Genomic DNA, 20,616 nt, shown 5'->3' with positions numbered 1-20,616 from the left:
TTAAGAAGCAGAGAATAGTAAGACTCTGCTACACTACCTGGAAAGGATTGTCATTTTATTCTCAGAAGGTTTGACTGGTAAGTCTCTGCAATAGTATCACCTATTCAGTAATGTTTTTTCTAGAAGAAAGCAGTGGCTTTTACTGTCTTGAGCTGTCCCTTCTTTTGTTGTTTTAAAGCTGTATTTAGTACAGTGAAGACTGGAATTAATTTCTTTACCTCCTTCCCCACTGAATTTGAGAGTCATCGTAATGTCATAGAAAGTTTTGGACTGGAAGGGATCTCAAGGCCACCCCCCTGCTGTGGGCAGGGCTGCAACCCCCCTGCTAGTGGGCAGGGCTGCCACCCCCTGCTGTGGGCAGGGCTGCCACCCCCTGCTGTGGCAGGGCTGCCACCCCCCTGCTGTGGGCAGGGCTGCCACCCCCCTGCTGCTGGGCAGGGCTGCCACCTGCCCACTGCTGTGAGGCAGGGCGTGCCACCCCCCTGCTGTGGGCAGGGCTGCCACCCCCTGCTGTGGGCAGGGCTGCCACCCCCTGCTGTGGGCAGGGCTGCACCCCCCTGCTTGTGGGCAGGGCTGCCACCCCCCTGCTGTGGGCAGGGCTGCCACCCCCCTGCTGTGGGCAGGGCTGCCACCCCCCTGCTGTGGGCAGGGCTGCCACCCAGCAGCTCAGCAGTCTGGGGCCCTCAGCCTCACCTTGAGCCTCTCCAGGGATGGGGCTTCTCTGGGCAGCTGTGTTTGGGCCCCACTGCCATCTGAATAGAAACTTTCTTAGTAACATCCAACTTAAATCTCCCTCCTTTGAGTTTAAAAACATTCCTCTTCGTCCTGTAACTGTCTGCCCATATAAGAATCTGGTCCCTTTTCTGTTTAGAAGCTCCCCTCCAGTACTGGAAGGCCACAGTGAGGTGTCCCTGGAGTCTTTTCCAAGCTAAACAAGCCTGATGTCCTCAGCCTCTTGTCGCAGAAAGGGAGATCCAGACTTCTGAGCATCTTCATGGCTGTCCCCTGGACCTGCTTCAACAACTGTCTTCCTTGTGCTGGGGACCCCAGACTTAGATGCAGTACTCCAGATGGGGTTCCATGAAAGCAGAGTAGAGGGGAAGAATCCCTTCCCTTTCACTGCTAGCCATCCTTCTTTTTATGCAGCTCAGGATACAGGTGGCCTTCTGGTCTGCAAGAGCACACTGCTGGCTCATGTCCAGCTTTTTGTCCATCAAGACCTGCAAGTCCTTCTCTGCAGGGCTGCTCTCAGCGAGTTCTTCCAGTCTGTACTTATATTTGGGATTGCCTTAACCCAAGTACAACACCTTGCACTTGGCCTTGTTGAACCTCATTAGATAAGTGGAGGGTGAGAATTTTCTTCTATTACAGAAAGGGAGATGTTGATCTCTTATTTTACCCTCATACCTATCCTGAAACCTTAGGTAGGCAGTCAATTCCAGGAAGCCACGAGTACAGTGTGCATGCTTGTATTTCATCCATGTTATTTCAATGTTTCTGAAGTGTTGAGAAAGCAACAGATTTTTTTTTCATCTTCACATTGTTAAACATCTGCAAACAGTAGAAACAAGCATAAGTGACTTTTTTCCTAGAGATTTTGTGAGGGTTCTGAAACATTTCAGTTAACACAGATGGTATTTCTGAAATTTGTCAAGCTAGCCTTGCAGTACTTGGATATGTCAAGAAATGTCTTATGATACAAAGATACTGTGAGAGCTTGAGACAAGCTTCACACTTTGCTCTGTAACTACTTATATAGTACTGATCTGAAGCCTCTAACTTTAGATATTGAACTAGATGATCTTCAGAGGTGCCTTTCTACCCCTACTATTCTGTGAACTTATGCATATTACCATGCATTTTTTCTCTTTTTAATGTAAGAGAGTAGACTTGGCTTCCTTTGAGTTCCTCATCCCTTTTCAGCTGATGTGAGTTTCTGAAGTTCATGTAATCTTCTGAAAGACAGATACAGAATACTTAAATCACAAAGTTGGTACCTTTACTGGGAAGTCTTATTCCATTTAGCCTCCCATAGACAACTGACTTGCTTACAGCATTGTCATGGTTTTTATCTTCTTAGTTTCTCAGTGTGCAGAAGCAGACAGAGCCCTCTGCTCTGTACTAGCATTCACCGCACTCCCTTCAGCCTTTTCTTGACCCTGCCCTGTGCACATAAATGTAGTATGAAGAGAAAATGAAGACAGGCTTTGAGTTGGAAATATTTAAAGAAAAATGAGGCTATTACAATTCTGAAATGCAGCAATTAAATAGGATGACTGTTTCTATTGTATGCCATTCTTATTTATTTATTTATTTATTTTTCCCCAGTGTGAGAAGTTGCAGTGCAGTGGTTTGCTTTGTAAGGCTTTTGAGTTTGTTTTCATAGTTAAGTAACTCTCATGTATGTGTTAGGGGAGATGTCAAAGGTGCCTTCCTCTTCATAGGCAATTATTTTCTTTGGCTTGAGTGAAATAATTGCTGAAAGTTATCTGGGGGATGGCCCCATGTAACTTCCAGTTATTCCTACATATCTCTTTTTTGAGAAGTGAACAAAAGTGTAGAGCATATCAGAAAGATAAATTCCAGGAAGGAAAAAATAACTGTGTAAGCTGGAAGACAGTGCTGGCAGAGGAACAGATGGGTATGCAGTGGGCAAATAAAAAATTGAATCTGGAAACTAGGAATGAATCTGCATGGAATCTGAGGAGTGAGATAATGAAACAGCTAGAGAAAAAAAAAAAACAAACAAAAAAAATCCAAAAAAACCACGAATGCTTAACTTATTCTGCTATTTTAATGAGTGTCCTAATGCATGGCCTGTGACCATATTCCGTATAGTTCTGAGTGTTACTTCTTCCTTTCTCCTTTTCTGTCAATCCTGCTCTTCCAGAATTCCTTGGTTTTACAGCAGCTCTGGCAATCTGGTAGCTCTGACTCTGGCTATTTACTGTGCCCAAGATAGTCCAAGTTTATGCTCCTTTAAGGGCCACCATCAGCAGTAGCAGTGACTGACAGCCCTTGGTAAGAATCTGCATCAGGGAACATTGAATGGTAAGCACACTGTTGCCAGTGCTGCAGGCCTGGAATGTGCATATGAGGAGTGTGTGAATGTATAGGTATGTAGATCTAATATTTATCAACAGTTCTAATTGCTTTTGCCTCTAAAGTAGAGATTTCTAGCCTGAGTGGAAAGGAACATAAGGAATGCTTTTCTAATATACTGTAGTCCTTGCAGTTGCCTACAGAAGATTTAAAGATGCTCTTAGTTAATTCTACCCAAAATACTTCTAATGATTTTGAGAGCTCCCCAGATGACAGGGCTGAGGTTTTGTCTGTGCTTTCTCCCTTTTCAACAAGACAAAGGAAAAAGAGAAAACCTGTTGCAGTCCTGGTGGATGCATCAGCCCTTTACTTTTGTGTGTTTCAGGAGGCAGGATACCAGCTTTTAGCGATGGGTTGGGGTGGTTCTTACTTTGTAGTCTGAAACTTTCAATATTCTTACCAGTGTTTCCTTCCTGTTCCCCATTCCAAATATTTAAAATAATCCTATTAAAAGAATAGTGCTATAGGAAAACTTTACAAACTGATTCACCAAACCCCATCAAAGAACAGAGGTATTAGGATACTTGACAGTTCCTAATAGAGAAGAGGCAGAAAGTTCTGAACATGCTTTTGTGAAGCTTGCCCACTGACAAAAAGTGTTAAGAAAATAATGAAAGCTGCTTTGCCACCATCAGGTATCTCTGTGAAGGAGTTTCACTCGAGTTTGACTTCTCAATTGTCTGAGCCTCAAACTGAGGAGGCAGAAAGGTCATCTTTCAAGAGTATTCTTGGAAAGATTGTAGAAGGGAGGAGTGTGAGACTGTCTTGTGAAATTGCTGACAGTGCTCAACCTATTCTGTAGAAGTAAAGGCTTCTAGCTTGTGTGGTCAGATATCTTGATTCCTGCTGTTTGTATGCTGCAAGTAGCAGGCAATAATAAATTGTTCCTCAGTCACAGTAAGAAATGTCTTAAGAGTCAATTTGTATTTTTATCATAGTAATAAATGCACTGTCAGTCTGGACTGAAAGAGCTCGCTGTTCATATCTTCAGATGAGTTGTCTTAATTGTATCTATATATATATATAATATATATATATATATATATTATATCTATAATTGCTTTATCCTAATATTTATCGTGCAATTACACTAATTTATTCATCTGTCCAGGTTGTGTTGTTGCTCACTGGTTTGCACAACAACTGCCAAAACTTTATGTAAAAAGGCTGGGAAACAAAAACATTTACCCAGCTGTTTCAACCTATGCAAGAATGAAGAGCTCTAACATATGTGAGCATCTAGGCATGTAAGCCAGCATATGCTCAATGGAATCATCTGAAAATCCACAAATAGCTGTAATAATAGTGTCTACCAGGTGCTTAGTCCTTGAGTGACTGAATTCTTTTCCCACCTGTCTTTTCTGTGATTTGATTCTAAAACTTAACAGGCTATTACAAAAAACCCTTTCTTTGTGTCCTCTGGTTGGAGCCACTTGGGGAAAAGGCATGGATAGACTTGTAAGAGCCATGAAGTTCTGGAAAGCATCAACTTGGACAGAAGTGTGTTTACCAAACTGATCTGCTTTGCTTGATGGTAGCTTCTTTTTGGGAAGAGACATCAGTTTAATCTGTGATCAAACTTGTAATCAGAAAATGGCATAAGATTAATTATGGGAATGCTATTCAATTTCCACAGTCTATTAAGAACTGACTATTGCATGATGATAGCATTAGTATTTACACACTGCTGTGAGTTTTATTCAAACATGCTTAGGGTCAGATCCAGACCTAGTTTAAGATCTAGGGTGCTGGCTCACATGAGCGCTATGAATTTAGCCTGCAGGTTTAAAAAGGGAAAACAGATCAATCCATTGTTGGAAAAACTAACTTAGGAGCTGAATCTGAATGTTATGCTGTAAATCTTGGGGAGTGTGGGGCTGGATTTTGGTTTTTGCAGTCATACTCAAACTGGATCTGCATTTTGTATGATTGTTCACTGATTGAGAGGCTTCGGTTTTCTGTATTATGTTTGGATTTTTTTTTCCCCTGCAATTCCTGGGCACTCCAGAATGACATTTAACTTTGCCTCCTGTTTACTGCATTGCAGATTTTGGATAGAATTGAAGATGTACAAGAGCTCATATTCACAAAGGAGCCTGACTTGTTGAGGGCTTTTCTTCCTGTTCAGACTATGCACCTAACTATACTAGTTGCTCACCTGGGAACAGAAGAAGAAGTAAAAAAGTAAGAGTTCTGTCAAATTAGTTAGTTAATTACAACTACAAATTAGTTAACTAATCTGTAAATGTAATAACCTTTTTTTTTCTTTAATGAATAATAATTTTAATAGGCCATGCCTGTTTTCTTTCTTTGGATTATCTGATCAATTTCTGTTTTTGTGTTGTTTTTTGACACACTGTGAGGAAAGATCTTTGCAAAAGCTAGATGGGATGCTTCAGGGTTTGAAATTTTGTGCATCTGTTGTGGGGTGGGGGAGAGAAGGCAGCATGGCTGTGAATGGTATTACTGCTTTGTTATTTTTACCATAAATTAACTCAACAAATGTGAATTTTCCCAAGCTGCTGCCTATTAAGAAGCCACAATGCTTCAGATCAGCCATGCTTGTATCAGCTGGAAAACATTAACTGATAGGTCATGTTGCAGTAAGGAAAACAAAAGTCTGTCTAGTTCCTTTTCAAGATGTACTCGTTTAATTTGAGCTGGGGGCTGTCTGTGGGGTCCTCTGAGTTATGATGGGCATAGGGGAAGAGGACTTAAGAAAACAACCCCATGGTCAGAAAGTTGTTAGTGTGGATGACAGAGTAGGCTGAGTGTGCTGGAGCTTCTTCTCTAAGCCTTTTTTACTGGGCCAAAAGGGAAAGTGAAGGGAGGTCCTTTGGCACTGGGGAAGGTATTGTTTGGTAGAGATGCAGAGAGCATCTTTCTCCAGGGGCCTTTGCCCATGTTGTGGATGACAATCCTGCCCATGGCAAGAGGGTTGGAACTAGATGATCTTTAAGGTTCCTTCCAACCTAAGCCATTCTGTGATAAGCAAGGAAATAGCAAAAGAAAAGATTAAGGCCTTAGTATCGTGTTTATGTAATGTAGGACAGAAAGCAGGATGCCTGGACATAAAGCAAAATGCCTTGCTGCACAAAGAACTACCAACAGAGAGATTAAACAGGAAAAAATAAGCCCAAAAAGGTTGATGTGGCCGAACAGGACTAAGATGGAAATGCAAGTGACAGATTTGAATGTGCCTTATTTTAAACTGACCTGGTTTACTGTTCATTCAGGGAGCTTTTGGGAGGGCCTGAGGGAAAGTAGAGGAGAACCTTTATATAGGTTGAGGAGCCTATGTGTGAAAGTCACTATGTACAGTAGTTTGGTAATAAAAATCTCTGCCAGTGCAGGCTGTCGTCCAAGAGGATAGGAAACTAGAGGATAACAGTGATCAAAATGGGAATCAATCAGTTGGACGGGTGAATGAAGCAAGTAGTGTTAATGAACTTAAGAGTGAATGTGTGCCTGTAATACAGAAATAATAGGCATATGTAATGAAAATCAGATCTTAATTACCAAATGTTTTTCATCCTTTATCTTCTACCTACCTGCAGTCCTATTAAAGGCGTAGTTCAGTGGTTATGGCTCTACATTGTCATGTGAAAGTAAAGACTGTCTTAGTTGTTAAGACAACTATTTATCTACTCATGCTAATAGCATTGCTGAAACTTACAGCAGGAGGAAGGCATCTTCAGATCTAATGACACAAGCTCTTCCAGCAGAGTTTAATGGTAGTTTGTCTTAAGTGAGGGGCCAGGTTATCCCTGCTTTTTAAGCTGGAGGAAGCAAAATTGTCTGCAGAGAATTTAATCCTTTTCTACCTTAAGTGCTGTTCTCAGCAAATTTTCATTTGCACAATCTCCAAGAGTCTCAAGAAGCAGCAACTCTGATGTAATCATTAATAATATCAATATAGTATTCAGAACTGGTCATAATGCTGACTGTTGTAGGTTAAAATGACTTTCATATGCATGCAATGAAGAGGATCAGGGCACAGAACTCGTGCTATCTGGATTGCAGTGCTGTTTTCCTGTTTGGATAATGTAATACAATAGTAAAATTTTATTTTTTTTTAATAAAGCAATGTAGTCCAAATATCTAGGTGTAATGATAAAGTAAACTTGGGAAGCAAGATCCCACAGACTGGTTTCCTGTGATCCTCAGTTGCAAAGTATTTTGTTATATGCGTAAAGCATTACTGGAAGGCCTCTGCTCAGATCATGGGCCTGAAGTTTGACAGAATTCTTTCTCCAGAGGCACCTGAAGCACTTCAGTGGCTATTATATTACTGAAAGACAAGAAATTCACTTTTCAGGAGCTAGTTAGTTATGTTTGAATGTTTAAGTAAAACAGTTGAAGTACTGTCTTTTGGTAATCTACTTCTTCAAAGATTTATGTGCACAGAGAGGTGTATGTCAAAACTTTGTTGAAATGGGACCTAGAACTCCCACTATAACCATTAGTTTATTTGAAGAACTGTCCTTGATTTCTGAAATATAATGGAGATGAATGTTAAGTGTGCTGCAGCTGGAAACATGGGTTTATTTAAGTTCTGGAATAAAACTAGTGAACTGGCTGAAAATTGCAATGGCAGAGGTTTAAATTTCATGACAAATATAAGTTCAATTTTATCCTTTTGACTGCTTAGCAGTAACATATTTGCACAGACATTTTTGGCATGTTAATGACTTGAATGTTTCTTTTTCCAGCAAAACTCACTTATATAGTATAAACTGAAATGGAAGGACTTAATTTACTCAATACCTGTGTAAGGGTATTCGCACTGGAATATAGCTTACCTGTTACATCTTGTATAGTGCTACAACCAGGTGTATTATCTGATATTAATAAAGTATTTCCACATGTAAGTCGGACTTCTTTCAAAATACAGTGAGTTTTTCTCAATATTTTTTTAAGGGCTGTTCTGGCACTGAAGCAAAGCAAGACCAAAGTGGAAGCCATTTTGCAGGGTAAAGACCTTATTATGACATTTCATGGGATTGGACAGTTTAACAATCAAGTGATATTTGTGAAAATGTCAGAAGAAAACCAGAAAATGCTTTGCAGAATTGCAGGTAAGTGCTTAATCTGGCTCTTTACTACTTGTGGTAAACTAATTTGCAGAGATAGCTTTTCTAAGTGTTGGCCTGAGCTGTTGTGCTTGCCTATGTTATGTTGTCTTTCCTTTGCCTCCTTCTTAAGTATTTAATATGAAATTGACAGCTGCAGAAGAGGATAAGAACTATGTTGTACTCATTCAGGAGTGGTGAGAAACACAGGTGTTTTACTTGTCAAGACCCAACAGCAAGGCTACTCCAGCAGGCCCTGTAGCCTGGATCTTGCAGCCTGGTGATGTACATAGATTTTTAAAGTGAAACCTCAGTGTTGGAGCCCTACCCATTTTAATAAACTGGAAGCCTTGAGAGTGTTGACTTTACTTGAATGGTCATTACTGTTAGGACAGGGTGTGACAAACAGCAGTGTTTTCATGTACATGTGTACTATCAGCAGATCAATCTTTGCTTCCATTGTAGAAGGTGGAACCAAAGTACAGGAGTGGCTTCTGTCTGTCCCCTAATCTAAAATCCCAAAGCAGCAATGGATTCATGGATGTTCCAGTTCTTAACTGTTTACCTTTATCTGAACACATCATGTGAAGGCATTGATGCTCCCCAATTTCTTCTACCCTTTTCTGGTTTTAGGAGCTGGTATTGCCTGCAATGCAGAACCTACCGTGTGTCCTGGTCTTCAACTTCCAGCAGAGGAAAAATAATCAATATATGCTGTTTGTTTGTGGAAGGAGGCATAGTTCAACTAACGCTTCTCAAAAAGGCATGCAGCACAAAGTCACTGTGATCTTCAAAGGACATGCTGCTTCTGTTTTGTGTGTTGTTTTTCTTTTTTCAGAATAGTCTGTTTTCTCTTTAAGGCAGCTTTCTCCCTTTTCCAGTTCCTAGCTTTGACAATTAGTCTTGTTCCTTTCTCCATTTTTCTCATAGTAACCAGTGTCGCAGCTAGACAGAAATGCCTCTCAACATCACCAGGTTCTTTGCATCAACTAAATGAGCCACTTCACTGCCCATTACCTTTTGTTCTGCTTCAGCTTTATTTTCTCTTAGTGGTAGGTGTAATGTGAACTCAACACAGCTGTGTTTTTGTTGAAAGTAGTCTGGTGTTATCCATACTTGTTATGTTAGGTCCTCAATAAAGTTCTCCATGACCAGACTTCTTCAAAAGTCCATTTGACACAGTATTATCTTTACTGAAAGACGACTAACTGGAAGGTGGATGTAGCTTCCTCTGAGATCAGTTTTTGTCCTTCCTAGGCTGTGAGATATGTGCTTCAATGCTGCTGAAGAAAGGGACTGTTTAACTGTTTTGATGGAGTCCCATCATAGTGCTCTCCTCATTTTCTTCTGAAAGATGAAGTGAATGCCTCCTCCTTTCTCTTGACTATTGCTGTTTTTTTCCCCTGCTCCATTTTGTTATACCAAGAATTTTATTCCTAATGAATCATAGCACACACGATTGATCTTTATCATGCTATTTTAGCAACAGCAAAAATGTTTAAATTTACTTCTGCAGAATGTGTGCTATGATGATCTTCTTACTATTTTTTAAAGGATATTGGAGCTGCTTTAACACTGAAAATCATTACAATAGTGAGTGTCTTGGTTACTTCCTTATTCCTTTCTGTTCCCTGCCTGGTTCATCTCCACTTCCATGATTTTGTAAACCCAGGGTCTTCTCTCTGATCTGAACCCCTTTCCAAATAAACTGCAGAAGAATAATTTTGATTGCAAACCACAGGAATACTTCTTCAGAACTTGCATCTGTTTAGTGTAGTATGATTGTTCACTGATTGCCTGAAATACTTCTTTGGCTGAGAGACAAGGTGCCAGCTTTCAAGCTGTTAACTCTGTTACCAATGGTATTGCTATTCAGAGAGGTGTAACTTCCAGTGTTTTGCTCTCTGTGTAGTTACTGTCCGTTTCTACAACTTAATGAGTCTAGGGATTATGCAAATACATAGCAAATTGCATCATTTTAAATACATCTGCAAATGCTTGTCCAGTTTTTCTTCTCTCTTCCTCCCTCAGCATAGAGTTAATAGTTATATAATGAGTAGGGATTTTTTTTTTTTCCCTAACTTTCAATCAGTATTTTTAGTTGCTTCTGGAGTAGGCATGGATTTTCAAATGTTGCCTTGTATTGCAGCTTAATGGCAAATTATTTGACTGGCAAAGGTCAAGCCATTACCACCAGCTGCCTCTGCCTCATTGTGCCCTTATCAAATTGTTGAAATTATCAATAACTTGTCAACAGTTTAGCCTGTTTCAATGGAGTTTTCAACCTCTGAAGTGTTTCTATGTTTTGGAAAAAATAATGTTTAGCTGTTTGTTAGTTCTCATATCACAGACACAGAAGCATTAAAGTTGGAGACTACCTCTGAGATCATCTAGTTGAACCATCCGTGTACCACCCATATTGCACTCTAAACCATGACCCTTAGTACCACTTGCATCATAGACTTCAATTTTAAAGTGGAAGTTAATTTTGCCTCTTGATTAATTCACTGCAGTTAATTGGTGAATACTGGATAATACTGACTTTTTCTTGTTTCAGTGACATTGTCTACTGTGAAGGAGGTAATGTTTAATCTATCTTAGGGTTTTTTTTATGGTGTTAACAAAATGAGGTAGAGAAGATGGTGCCTGGAAAACTGAGTGGTAAGCTCTGTTCTTAAAGTGACTTCTTGAAGATGCATTGACTTTGCTTTCATCATTGGCCATTACTGTAAAAGTGACAGAAAGACCTTCACCCTGAAGGAGTAACTTCTTACTGTTGCTTGGTGGGACTGGTTTTGAGTTGAGTGAAGGTAAGGAGACACTGCTCTGGTTGGTTAAGCTACAATTTACTAACTTTTGTGCATCCCAAGGATGGTGTTTCTCCAGATGTGCGAAGAAAAGCAGCTATTCTCTAGAAAGAGCTCATATCATGCTTGTTGTGCTTTAGCCTAAAGGTACAGGTGCCAGAGTAATTAACATGTTTCTTTGTGGTGGTAATATTTTTTTAAGTACCAGAGATGCTTTGGAGGTAGTTTGGTATGTCACCATAATTGCCTAGTACAATTTTCAGGTGACCTAACACATCTATGTTCACACTGGACCTACAGCAAGACTGTACCCTTTTGCAGTGGCAGTTGAGGGGGGCAGGTGGGCATCCTGTAGTGGTATGAAGTGGCATGAAGTGCTTGTTCAGGTAATTGGAGACTATTTATATATTTTCCACATGGAAGACATAAAGCAATTGCCTTGGCAAAGTGACCAGACAGCCCCAGCTGCTGTTTCAGTGCAAATATTGAAAAGAAACATTTTAATGTATTAATTAGCTAAGCTACAGGCTTGCTTTGGTACGAGTGCTTATTATAAACTAGCAAATAAACATGCAGTTAAACTTCCTGATAGACAGAAACATAAAATGAAAATAGGGTCATTTCAAGCAATGTATCAAAGTGTGATATGGTATTTGTAACACATGCTTCTATGCCAAACCTACTTCTTCAAGTGCTTAAGTGATTTAGGACTAACAGGTTGGTGTAATGTTGTAGGCTCTGGCAAGAAGAACCATATAAATGTTGTAAGTCTCCAGAGCAGGTGCTGATCTTCATATTTTTGTCTCATTTATGGATTCAAGCTATGAAGACTCCTGTCAATAAGAAAAATTGCAGCATACTCCAGCTTCATCCAAAGCTTTCAGTGTTATTGGAGTTATTCTTCACTGTTGAGGTGTCGCTTGTTCTGCAACAGCTGTGTTTAATTTTCTATGTTTGTAAGATTTGCAGAGGTCTGCCTGCTGGCTTCACCTTGCTGTCCTTGTGAGGCTGCATCCCACCCTTTGACGTTGATGAAAACCAAGGCATAGATCAACTTGATTTAATTTGGCTGGTCATTACAGTCCTTGGCTGAAAGACCTTGAATATAATTTTTTTGGAGTAGCTCACAGTCACTTTTTTCAATGGAAGATAAGGTCTCACTGCTTTAAGCTGTGGCCAAAGTTTTTAAACTGACATGTCTGTAAATGGTTCCTATCTTGAAAGGAATTCTATGTTCGTGTGACTTTTCCTTCTCCGTTTCTGTCTTAGCTGTGGATCTGTACTTGCTCTGTGGATCTTGCCATCTATTTTTGGTAGTATTTTGTCTACTGTGTTGCTTATTTTGTTTGTTGTCCATGATGATATGACAACCATTTCTCTCTCATGCAGTGTTTAACTGTGTGTCTTGCTCAAGGAAGCAATAGTGAAGAGTTGTGTTGAACCCTTAATCTTCTAAATATTTTTCTTCATCTCCTGATTATTAGTCTATTTCTTTTTCTTTTCCAGAAGCTGTGGAAAAATCTTTTAATGAAATGAATCTCAACATTTCAGGGAGCAAGGATTTCAAACCACATCTTACTTTTTTAAAGCTCTCCAAGGCACCAAGACTGAAAAGAAAGGTAACTTGAACAATCCCTAGTAAGAAGCATTTTAAATGTAAAGATTTTCTTTCTAATGACTTTTTTGGGGAGGGGGGAAGGGGGTTATATAGTTATGTAACTTATATTGCAATTAAAAGGGGAGGAAAAAAGATATCCTTTTGCTTAGCAAAGCTTGTAGATAGACTGGACAAAACAATTAAATTTCTCCATATCCAATAGGAAGAGATAGTGCCTCTGCCTCTTCCTCATGTTATGTTAAGGCTATAATGGTAGAGTACAAACCTTCTATTGCCTGTAGAATCTGCATGAAAATATCATGTCAAGCTGATTCTGTAGGGTGGGATGGCTTCTAAGCAATATTTATGAGAACAAGATTAATGTCACTTTGGAAGCCAGGCTGGTGCTTTGATTTATGCTAGAGATGTGCTTTTCTAACCTTTACTGCAGCATTGTATGTTTTATCACATACAATTAAAATAAAAAACAACTTTGATTAGATTGTTCATTTCCCAGTGGAATATGGTCCTGCTTGTTTCCAGGAATAGTTCTTGTATTTATGAGGTCAATATATTGCAAACCTGAAACAGTAAAGGAGTATGCACAAAGAAAACAGAAAATGTTGTAATAGCTGGAGAAAATGACCTTGTATTTGTGCACTTCAAGTACTTCATATTGACTTGATAGCTGCCTTCTGTATACATGGTACAATCAAAGTTGGTTAGCACTGATAGTTCTGTGCTGGAGGCTTTTCTTTTATACTGCCTATGGGGAATTTCATGAGCTCAAGCATCAGCAATATCTAATGCCAAAAAAAAGTACAATAGGAAAGTAAGAATTACTGACTTTTTTCTCAAGCATAATCACATTTCCTTTTATTATTCAACTTAAAGTTTTGGGCACCATTGAAAAGCACTTGACTGCATTCTATTTGCACTCTCCCTTCAGGTATTTCTATACTTTGAGATCCCCCTGAATGTTCTGCAGACTCAACAGCCCCAGCTCTCTTAGCCTTTCCTCACAAAGGAGAGCCTCCAGTCCCTTCACTGTCATGGTCCTTCACTGGAGTTTCTCCAGTAGTTCCATGTCTTTTATATGGTAGAATCCAGAAACGGGCATAGCGTACCAGGTGTGGCCTTGCCAGTGCTGAATAATGGGAGAGATTACCTCTTTTCACTGGCTGGCAATACTTTTGTCAATAGAGCTAGTCGTCTTTGTGACAGGCACACTGACTCATGTTCAACATGTCTACTACTGTGTTCCTTCTTAGGTGCAGGAATGCACTTCCCCTCATTGAGCTTCATGAGGTTCCTGTCAGCCCATCTCCCAGCCTTTCCAGGTCCTCCTGGATGATAACAACCCCTGGGTGCATCAGTGACCCCTCCCTGTTTTGTGTTACCTGTAAACTTACTGAGGGTGCGCTCTCCCCCATTGTCCAGATCATTAACAAAGGTGCTAAACAGGACTGGACCCAGTACTGACTTCTGCAATGCTCTCTGTTAGTTATTGGCCTTGTACTAGACTTCACCAATGACCACCTCTCTATACCTTTCCACTCAGTGAGTTCTCAGTCCAGCCCATGTATCAGCAGATACTCTGAAGTTCTTAGAGGGATCAGTGTCAAGAGCATTACTAAAGCCTACATAAATATCTCCTTTCCTCCCCTCGCCTTCCAGTTATGTTGCTCATTTCTGTCCTCATATTCATATGCATCTTAATGCTCTTGCTCCTAAAATACTACTCATCAGGGCCATGATGTATAAGCAGAGTGAGGTTATGTATTACGTTAGTTATTAGGGCACATATGGATGCTGTATGCCCACAAAGAGTCTCTTTAGGGTTTAACCTTAGATAAAGGTTTTAACCTCAAAGAAAAAAACTGGAATATTAATGCATGGGTTTTGAGATCTGACATACCAAACTGAAAATACCAACAACTTGATTTGTCTCTTCTCAAGTCAAAACGTAAGGGGTAGAGAAGGAAAGCTGTGTGTTTCTATAATAGCCCCTTCCTGAAGACTGTTGGAAAGAAACAACCCTTCACCTTCCTAAGCACTACAAGATGCCAAGGTATAAATAAGACAATATTTTGTTTTATGCTAGTATGGCATCACAGTTATTATGATGCCATCTACTGGCTGTAATTACTTTATAACATAAATAACTGTGTCCCTGTAATAGGGATGCAATTTACATATTTCATGAAACTTCAGTGTCTTTTATATGAAGAGAAATGATCAACTTTTTTTCTTTTAACATCTCAAGAATGCTTTTTCACAATAAGGTGTGTAATACAGATACCGTTCTTGCAGCCTTGGATCCCCTTTATAGGAAAAGAGGATTCAGTCCCCTTTAAAGCTTCTACAAGTTCAAACTTTGATCTCAGGAAACTGTGCATCTTTGACTTTGTGTCTGAAGGTCCCAAGAGGTCTGGGAGGGCTTTGTTTGTGTGCCATTTAGCTTTAATTGCTACCAAAGGAGCAGTGTATGCTGCTTGTTGATGACATTCAAAATGTGTACCACATCTCTAGCATAAATATAAAGTATGGGCCCTGCAGATTTTTCTGACCTTAGTTTTCAATGAGTCAAAAGGGATTAGCTCACATCTTCAGAGAATCCACTTCAGTGTCTGTTGCTGAAGAGCCTTTTCCAGTGCATGAAGTCAGTCTCCAGTGCTGGGTACTGTCCTGCTCATTTGTGCCAGACCAAAGCCAAGTGCCACCACTTAAAAGCAGGGGGAATGTTTGCTCCTGCTAACATGCTGTGTTATGATGCTTGATATAGATTCAGTTGGTGCAAGTCTACAAACAGATGCTACACAATCTGGATGATAGCAAGCCTATGGAATACTTTATATAAAAATATTTTGTTTGTGATGAAAAAGGCAGCCCTAATTCTGTCCATTGGTGGCTACTTAAACTGTCTTTCATGTGACCTTGTAAGAGTTTCCATCATCATCCTAAATGCATGGTGTTCTGTTATAGCTAGTAGTGTTAAGGTGAGGTACCTGGCTGTCTGGCTCTGATACGAGGGTGCACAACTTGTTCAGTTACACTCTGAAGTGCTTTTGCCATCTGGGTTGCACTGAGGGGCAGCAGTGCCTGAATAGTTTGTAGTGTTTGTTGTTGGAGTGTTTGCATCTGGGTGCCACTGCCTGTCTCTTGCCATTCCCACTTGGTGCATGCCTGCTCATGTTAAGACCTGCCAAAAGGGCTGTTACAAGGAGGCTTGTAAGATTTATTGCTCTGTATGGATGTACACTCTGAGCATTTGAAAACTGAACAAAATGACTGAAACTTCTTTGAAGGGATGTGTTGCAAAGAGCTCCTCAGAGTCTTACTAGTGTGCTTTCAGTTAGGTTTGTTCTCCCCCTTCACTCCCTTATTTATTGGCAGCCTGTTGCTGACAGAGATTGCCAGCCCTGATGATCTCTGCATAGGGAAGCCAGTGCTGCTGTGCTTGAGTTTGTTGGGAGGGAAGACTGCAAGGAAATGGGCTGTTCATCAGGGTATGGGGGACCACTGACTTAGGAACTATTTCCATCTTGGCAGTCCAAAGTTTTGATGCTTTGATAGGCCTTGATTATGGCAGTGGAAGCTGCTGCTTCTTAGTCTGTGAAACAAATGTATCAGCATTTTGAAACACATTTGTAAGAGTGAGTCCTTCCATTCACACGCTGTGTCTGCTGTACCATTTGATTGTTGAGATACTAGCAGTGTTTGGCAGCAACATCAGAGTGGCAGGGATTTTACCCCATCCAATGTTTTTTTTTCTTCACTGGCTTGCTTAAATGATCTTGTTTTCACAGTCATAGAATTGTTAAGGTTGGAAAAAACCTCTATGATCATAAGTCACAGAGTTAAATTTCTTTTGAATACTTCTCTGCTAACAGAAGTAGCTGCACCAGCTGTATTTTGAACTCGTGACTTAACTACTACTGTGAAATGTGCACATCAAGAAGGATAAATCTTTCAGTCTGTGAAGGTATCAGTGGGTTGAGAAACTAAACAGATTCAGCCTTAAGTGGAGTAAAGAAATCCTCCCGAAGGCAATTCAGGACTCTAGGGAATAGTTTGCCTGTGTTGTTTTGACTGTTAACTTGCTTGCAATATCTGAAATTCCATAGATGTGTTTGAGTAATAGTAAGGGAATTAAATTGATCTGCTTCTGCATCTCTGCCTCTGTTGGTATGTTCTGGCTTTTGGGGGATTCAGCAGAAGATAAACATCTTAAAAATAAGCTATTAGAGTACTGTTATATCACCATCTGCTTCAGCACTACAGATGAAGTAGATATTGTAATGCTAATGGTGGTGGGTGGGTATTTAAGATATACTTGATATGTGTAACATATTTCTGTGTGTGTAAATGTCACAATGCTCTCTCAACATTTTAGGGCTTCAGAAAAATTTGTTTGGATCTGTACAAAGAGTATGAAGACAGTTATTTTGGCATGGAGGTCTTCAATCGGATTGATCTCTGTGCCATGCGTAAGAAGAAACAAGAATCTGGTTACTATTACTGCGAGTGTTCAATTCATGTGGGCTCCAAAGGTGCAGGAGAGAGCATTGAACAAGGAATGCAAACAGGAGATGTGAAAGCAACAACCAGTGAAGTCCCTTCAAGTGCCGCAGGGGCTGAAACAGAAATGACTACTGAGAGCTGTAACCTTGCTTTGTGTTCAGTAGTACCTGACCATAAACCATCTGAAAACATTGCTGAGGTTTTAAATGTGAGTGAAGAGAAGGAAATCAATGAGGTGAATGGACAGCCTGAAGCCACAGATGAGACTTCCCTTGCAGCTGATGAGGTCGGCTCGAAGTTGGTATGTGGCCTGTTGCTGAGTGTGGAAGAAGGACAAGAAAAAACCTACATTACAGATGGTAGTGTGCAGGAAACCAAAGCAATGGAATCTGCATCTGATGCTCCAACGAGTTCAGGATGAAATTATCATAGCCCTTTGTGATCTGGACCCACCTTTGATGGTGAAGGAAGGCAAGTGGTGTGTGGCACTGGGCTGGGGAGGAAGGGTAGGGATAGTGAATTTTCAACAGGAAACAGACTTTCTTGGAGACTGACAGAACCAGAAGTAGATAAAAAATCAAAAAACATTGTGGAATACTGTGTCCAAATGGTAAAATGTCTGGGTATAGAGAAAAACAAACTGCAGGTGTCTGTGTTTGTACCAGAAAGATAAATTTGTCTGGGGCATACAGGATAAAACAGAAACTATGCACTGAAGCCAAAGCAAATGTCAGAAGCGTGTGTTTCAGAAGTAGAGGTTTCCTACCTTCTTCCCCTGCTCTCTCCACCTTTACCTGCCCTGTGCTGACAGCCCCTGGCTCTGCCCTCTCCCAATGAGTGCACACAGCTGCTCTGGGTTAGGGTTCTGTGCTGCTCCTGTGACACAATCGTTTATGCTGCAAGTTATTAACGTGTTTGTGTGAAATATGTGCTTTGGTTCCAATAGTAGCTACTTAATGTGAAAATTTTGTCCAATTTATGGAAATGGTTTGTTTTATTCCACCACAAAACACTGTAATACCAAATATTTTTCTTTACAAATGAGCTGTTAAGGAAGGGCAGGAAGGGTGATCCGTAATGAACTAATTTTGTAAAATGCTTTGGAGTGGATGAGGCGGCGCAGCTTTTCTCTGACCCTGTGTAATGTCATAGTCCCAGGAAAGGACAAAACAGAACCGCGTCTGCTTCTGGCAAGATGAGGTTAAGGGCCTAAACCTCCTTGCTTTGTATGTTGCCTGGTATATGGTATGGCAGGACGGGGCCGGCAGGTGGCACTGCGGGAGAGCGGCGGCGCCGGGAGCGGAGGGATGTGCTGCCCTGATGCCTACATGGGGCTGGGGCAGCTCCGGAGGGGTGATGGAGATGGGAAAGGTGGCCAAGAGCCTGGAAAATGCTGTGCGTCCCTATTCTGCTCTACCTGATTAATTAAAAAAATGATATGTGATCTTGAAAAGCTCTTTTTCTTCAGAAAAATGTGTGCATTGCGGGGTGAGAAGTGTAATAGTGCTTAAGAAGAGAAGTATCAAGCATATGGTGTTTGGCTTCTGTACATGGTGCACAGCAATATGGCTCTGGGCAGAGTATCCAGTGTACACTCTGTTAAACTAACATTGTGAAATTAAGCTGTCCAGCTGGTTACCAGCCGTGTGAGCCTGGATGTGTGCCTCGGTTGTGGGGAGCCAGGTTTGGGGGCTGGTGTTGAGTGGGAGGACAGGGCTGTCTCTGCATGCAAGGAACAGTTTTGTGCTCTGCACTGAGGTTCAGAGCAGCACTTGGCGCAGTATTTATTTGTCACTCTGCTGAAGGTTGTGCACTTCTGAAAGCCTGTCCCCCAGTGGTCTTCTAAATGCAAATCCGAGAGTGGCTATTCACTGCTGCTCTGAGGTCTTCAAAATGCAGCTCAAGTGCACAATGCTAGAGGAAAGGCTTTGAGTTTAATTTCAGAGAGTAGTTACCAGCAAGGCTTGGAACTATCTGCATCAGCACACTGGGGACAAAACTGTTTTCCAGAGAACTTTGCCATAAACACTGTTTCCTCAGTGTATTTAATGATTCCCTAATTGGGCAGAGGATCAGTAGAGTCATTCATCTTATAAACCTAAGTGGATTCAATGGCCTAGGACTGAGCACACTTCACAATGAGCTGCATTTGTTCTTGTTGAAAATGTTAATTATCTTTTTATAGACAGATGGCACTGGAGTGTAGCAAATGTGTGGTGAACCTGTGCTCAGAAACGTCTGGGTGTTAAATGTCTACAGATTCCAATTTAAGTTTAATTCTGTTTTAGGAATATTGTGATCCTTGTAGAGTAATTAATTTCACTTATCTTAAGAGTATAGTAGCCTGGTTTTGGTACATTAAGCTAAAGTAAACACTTAAGTTATATCGCTACAATTAATCTTCATAATTTAAAATAGTGCTTAGAACAAAATGTCTACCAAATACTGTGTTCAGCTCTTCATTCTTTAATGACAAATAATTCAAAACAAGTTTCTGTAATGTTATTCAAACTATTAACAGCATATAAAAATAGACTTTCAGCTTCATGGTGGAGAGGGTAAGTTGGGGAATCTGTTGCACTGCTTTAGGCATAGGAATTCATGTTTTTGTCCACTGGTGTAATTTAGTCAAAATTAATTGAAATATGTTTGTTTATTAGTGGGTGAGAGGTAGCTTATACAGTAATTGCGTTGAATAAGCAGATTAATTCCCCGTTGTGATTTCAGTGGGTAAATAATATCTAAAATCTAGGTCCAGCTTCAAGTTTGCTTCATTTTTATATACTTCTGCACTTTGTTATTTTCATGATAGTGTTTTCCCCTTTGTGGTCTCTAACTTGCCTATTTTTTAAGTAATTTGCTGTGTAAGCACCAATGATTTCTATTGAAGATGAATGTAATCTCTGACTTCTTTTTTCTAAATGGATTTAGTTTAATGTAACTTGAGTTACTGAAACAGTGGTTCAACTTCAGAGTGAGAGAGAACTTGCATTAAAAATTACCCACTGGTTGTGTTTAAGATCTATATGTGGAAATGAATTGCCATGATAATTGTTTTTGAAGCAAGTTAAGGAAACTTTGAGACCAGCATTTCTCCCATTCTTGGCTGATCTGCTTTATTTGGATATGTGTAAACTGTTCTAAGAAACAAGATGCAAAGCTGAAATGTTCTGTAAATACCTTACTTTGGGTGCTGCTAGACAAACACCAGCAGGCCATTTGCTATCTGATCAGCTGGGGTAGTTTGTGGTTATGGATATTACACTTTTTTTAGTATGTTATCCTGCTATAAATAATGGTCTTGCCTAGTCCAGTTGGATTTCCCTTCTGTAGCCCTGTATTGTCTGCATGTGCAAATCTTTCACATCAGGAAGATGTCATGTTCTGCTGTTGCTGGTGTAGCAGAGCCATCAGAAAAGCAGTAGCTTTGGTTTGGTGCCTTGTGGTCTTCTAGCTGTGGGGGTGTTAGATGCCTGATCCTGTTTTAGAGTGGATGAGTAGTGACTGGACCTCC

The 20,616-nt window shown here is 40.4% G+C and overlaps 1 protein-coding gene across 1 annotated transcript in view; it reads left to right on the top strand.

Moving 5' to 3' along the window:
- The window catches only part of LOC107310071, a 30,252-nt gene extending 11,697 nt beyond the window's left edge, over positions 1-18,555 (top strand). The window contains exons 3-6 of the mRNA XM_015855389.2: positions 5,150-5,286; positions 8,023-8,180; positions 12,488-12,600; positions 16,975-18,555. Of these exons, the coding sequence (XP_015710875.1) occupies positions 5,150-5,286; positions 8,023-8,180; positions 12,488-12,600; positions 16,975-17,523 (957 nt within the window). The 3' untranslated portion in view covers positions 17,524-18,555. The remainder of the gene's footprint in view (positions 1-5,149; positions 5,287-8,022; positions 8,181-12,487; positions 12,601-16,974) is intronic.
- The last annotated feature ends 2,061 nt before the right edge of the window (positions 18,556-20,616 follow it).

Source organism: Coturnix japonica, chromosome 2 (genome assembly GCF_001577835.2).
Source record: "Coturnix japonica isolate 7356 chromosome 2, Coturnix japonica 2.1, whole genome shotgun sequence".
NCBI lineage: Eukaryota > Metazoa > Chordata > Aves > Galliformes > Phasianidae > Coturnix > Coturnix japonica.
This window is presented reverse-complemented; position numbering and strand designations above follow the sequence as displayed.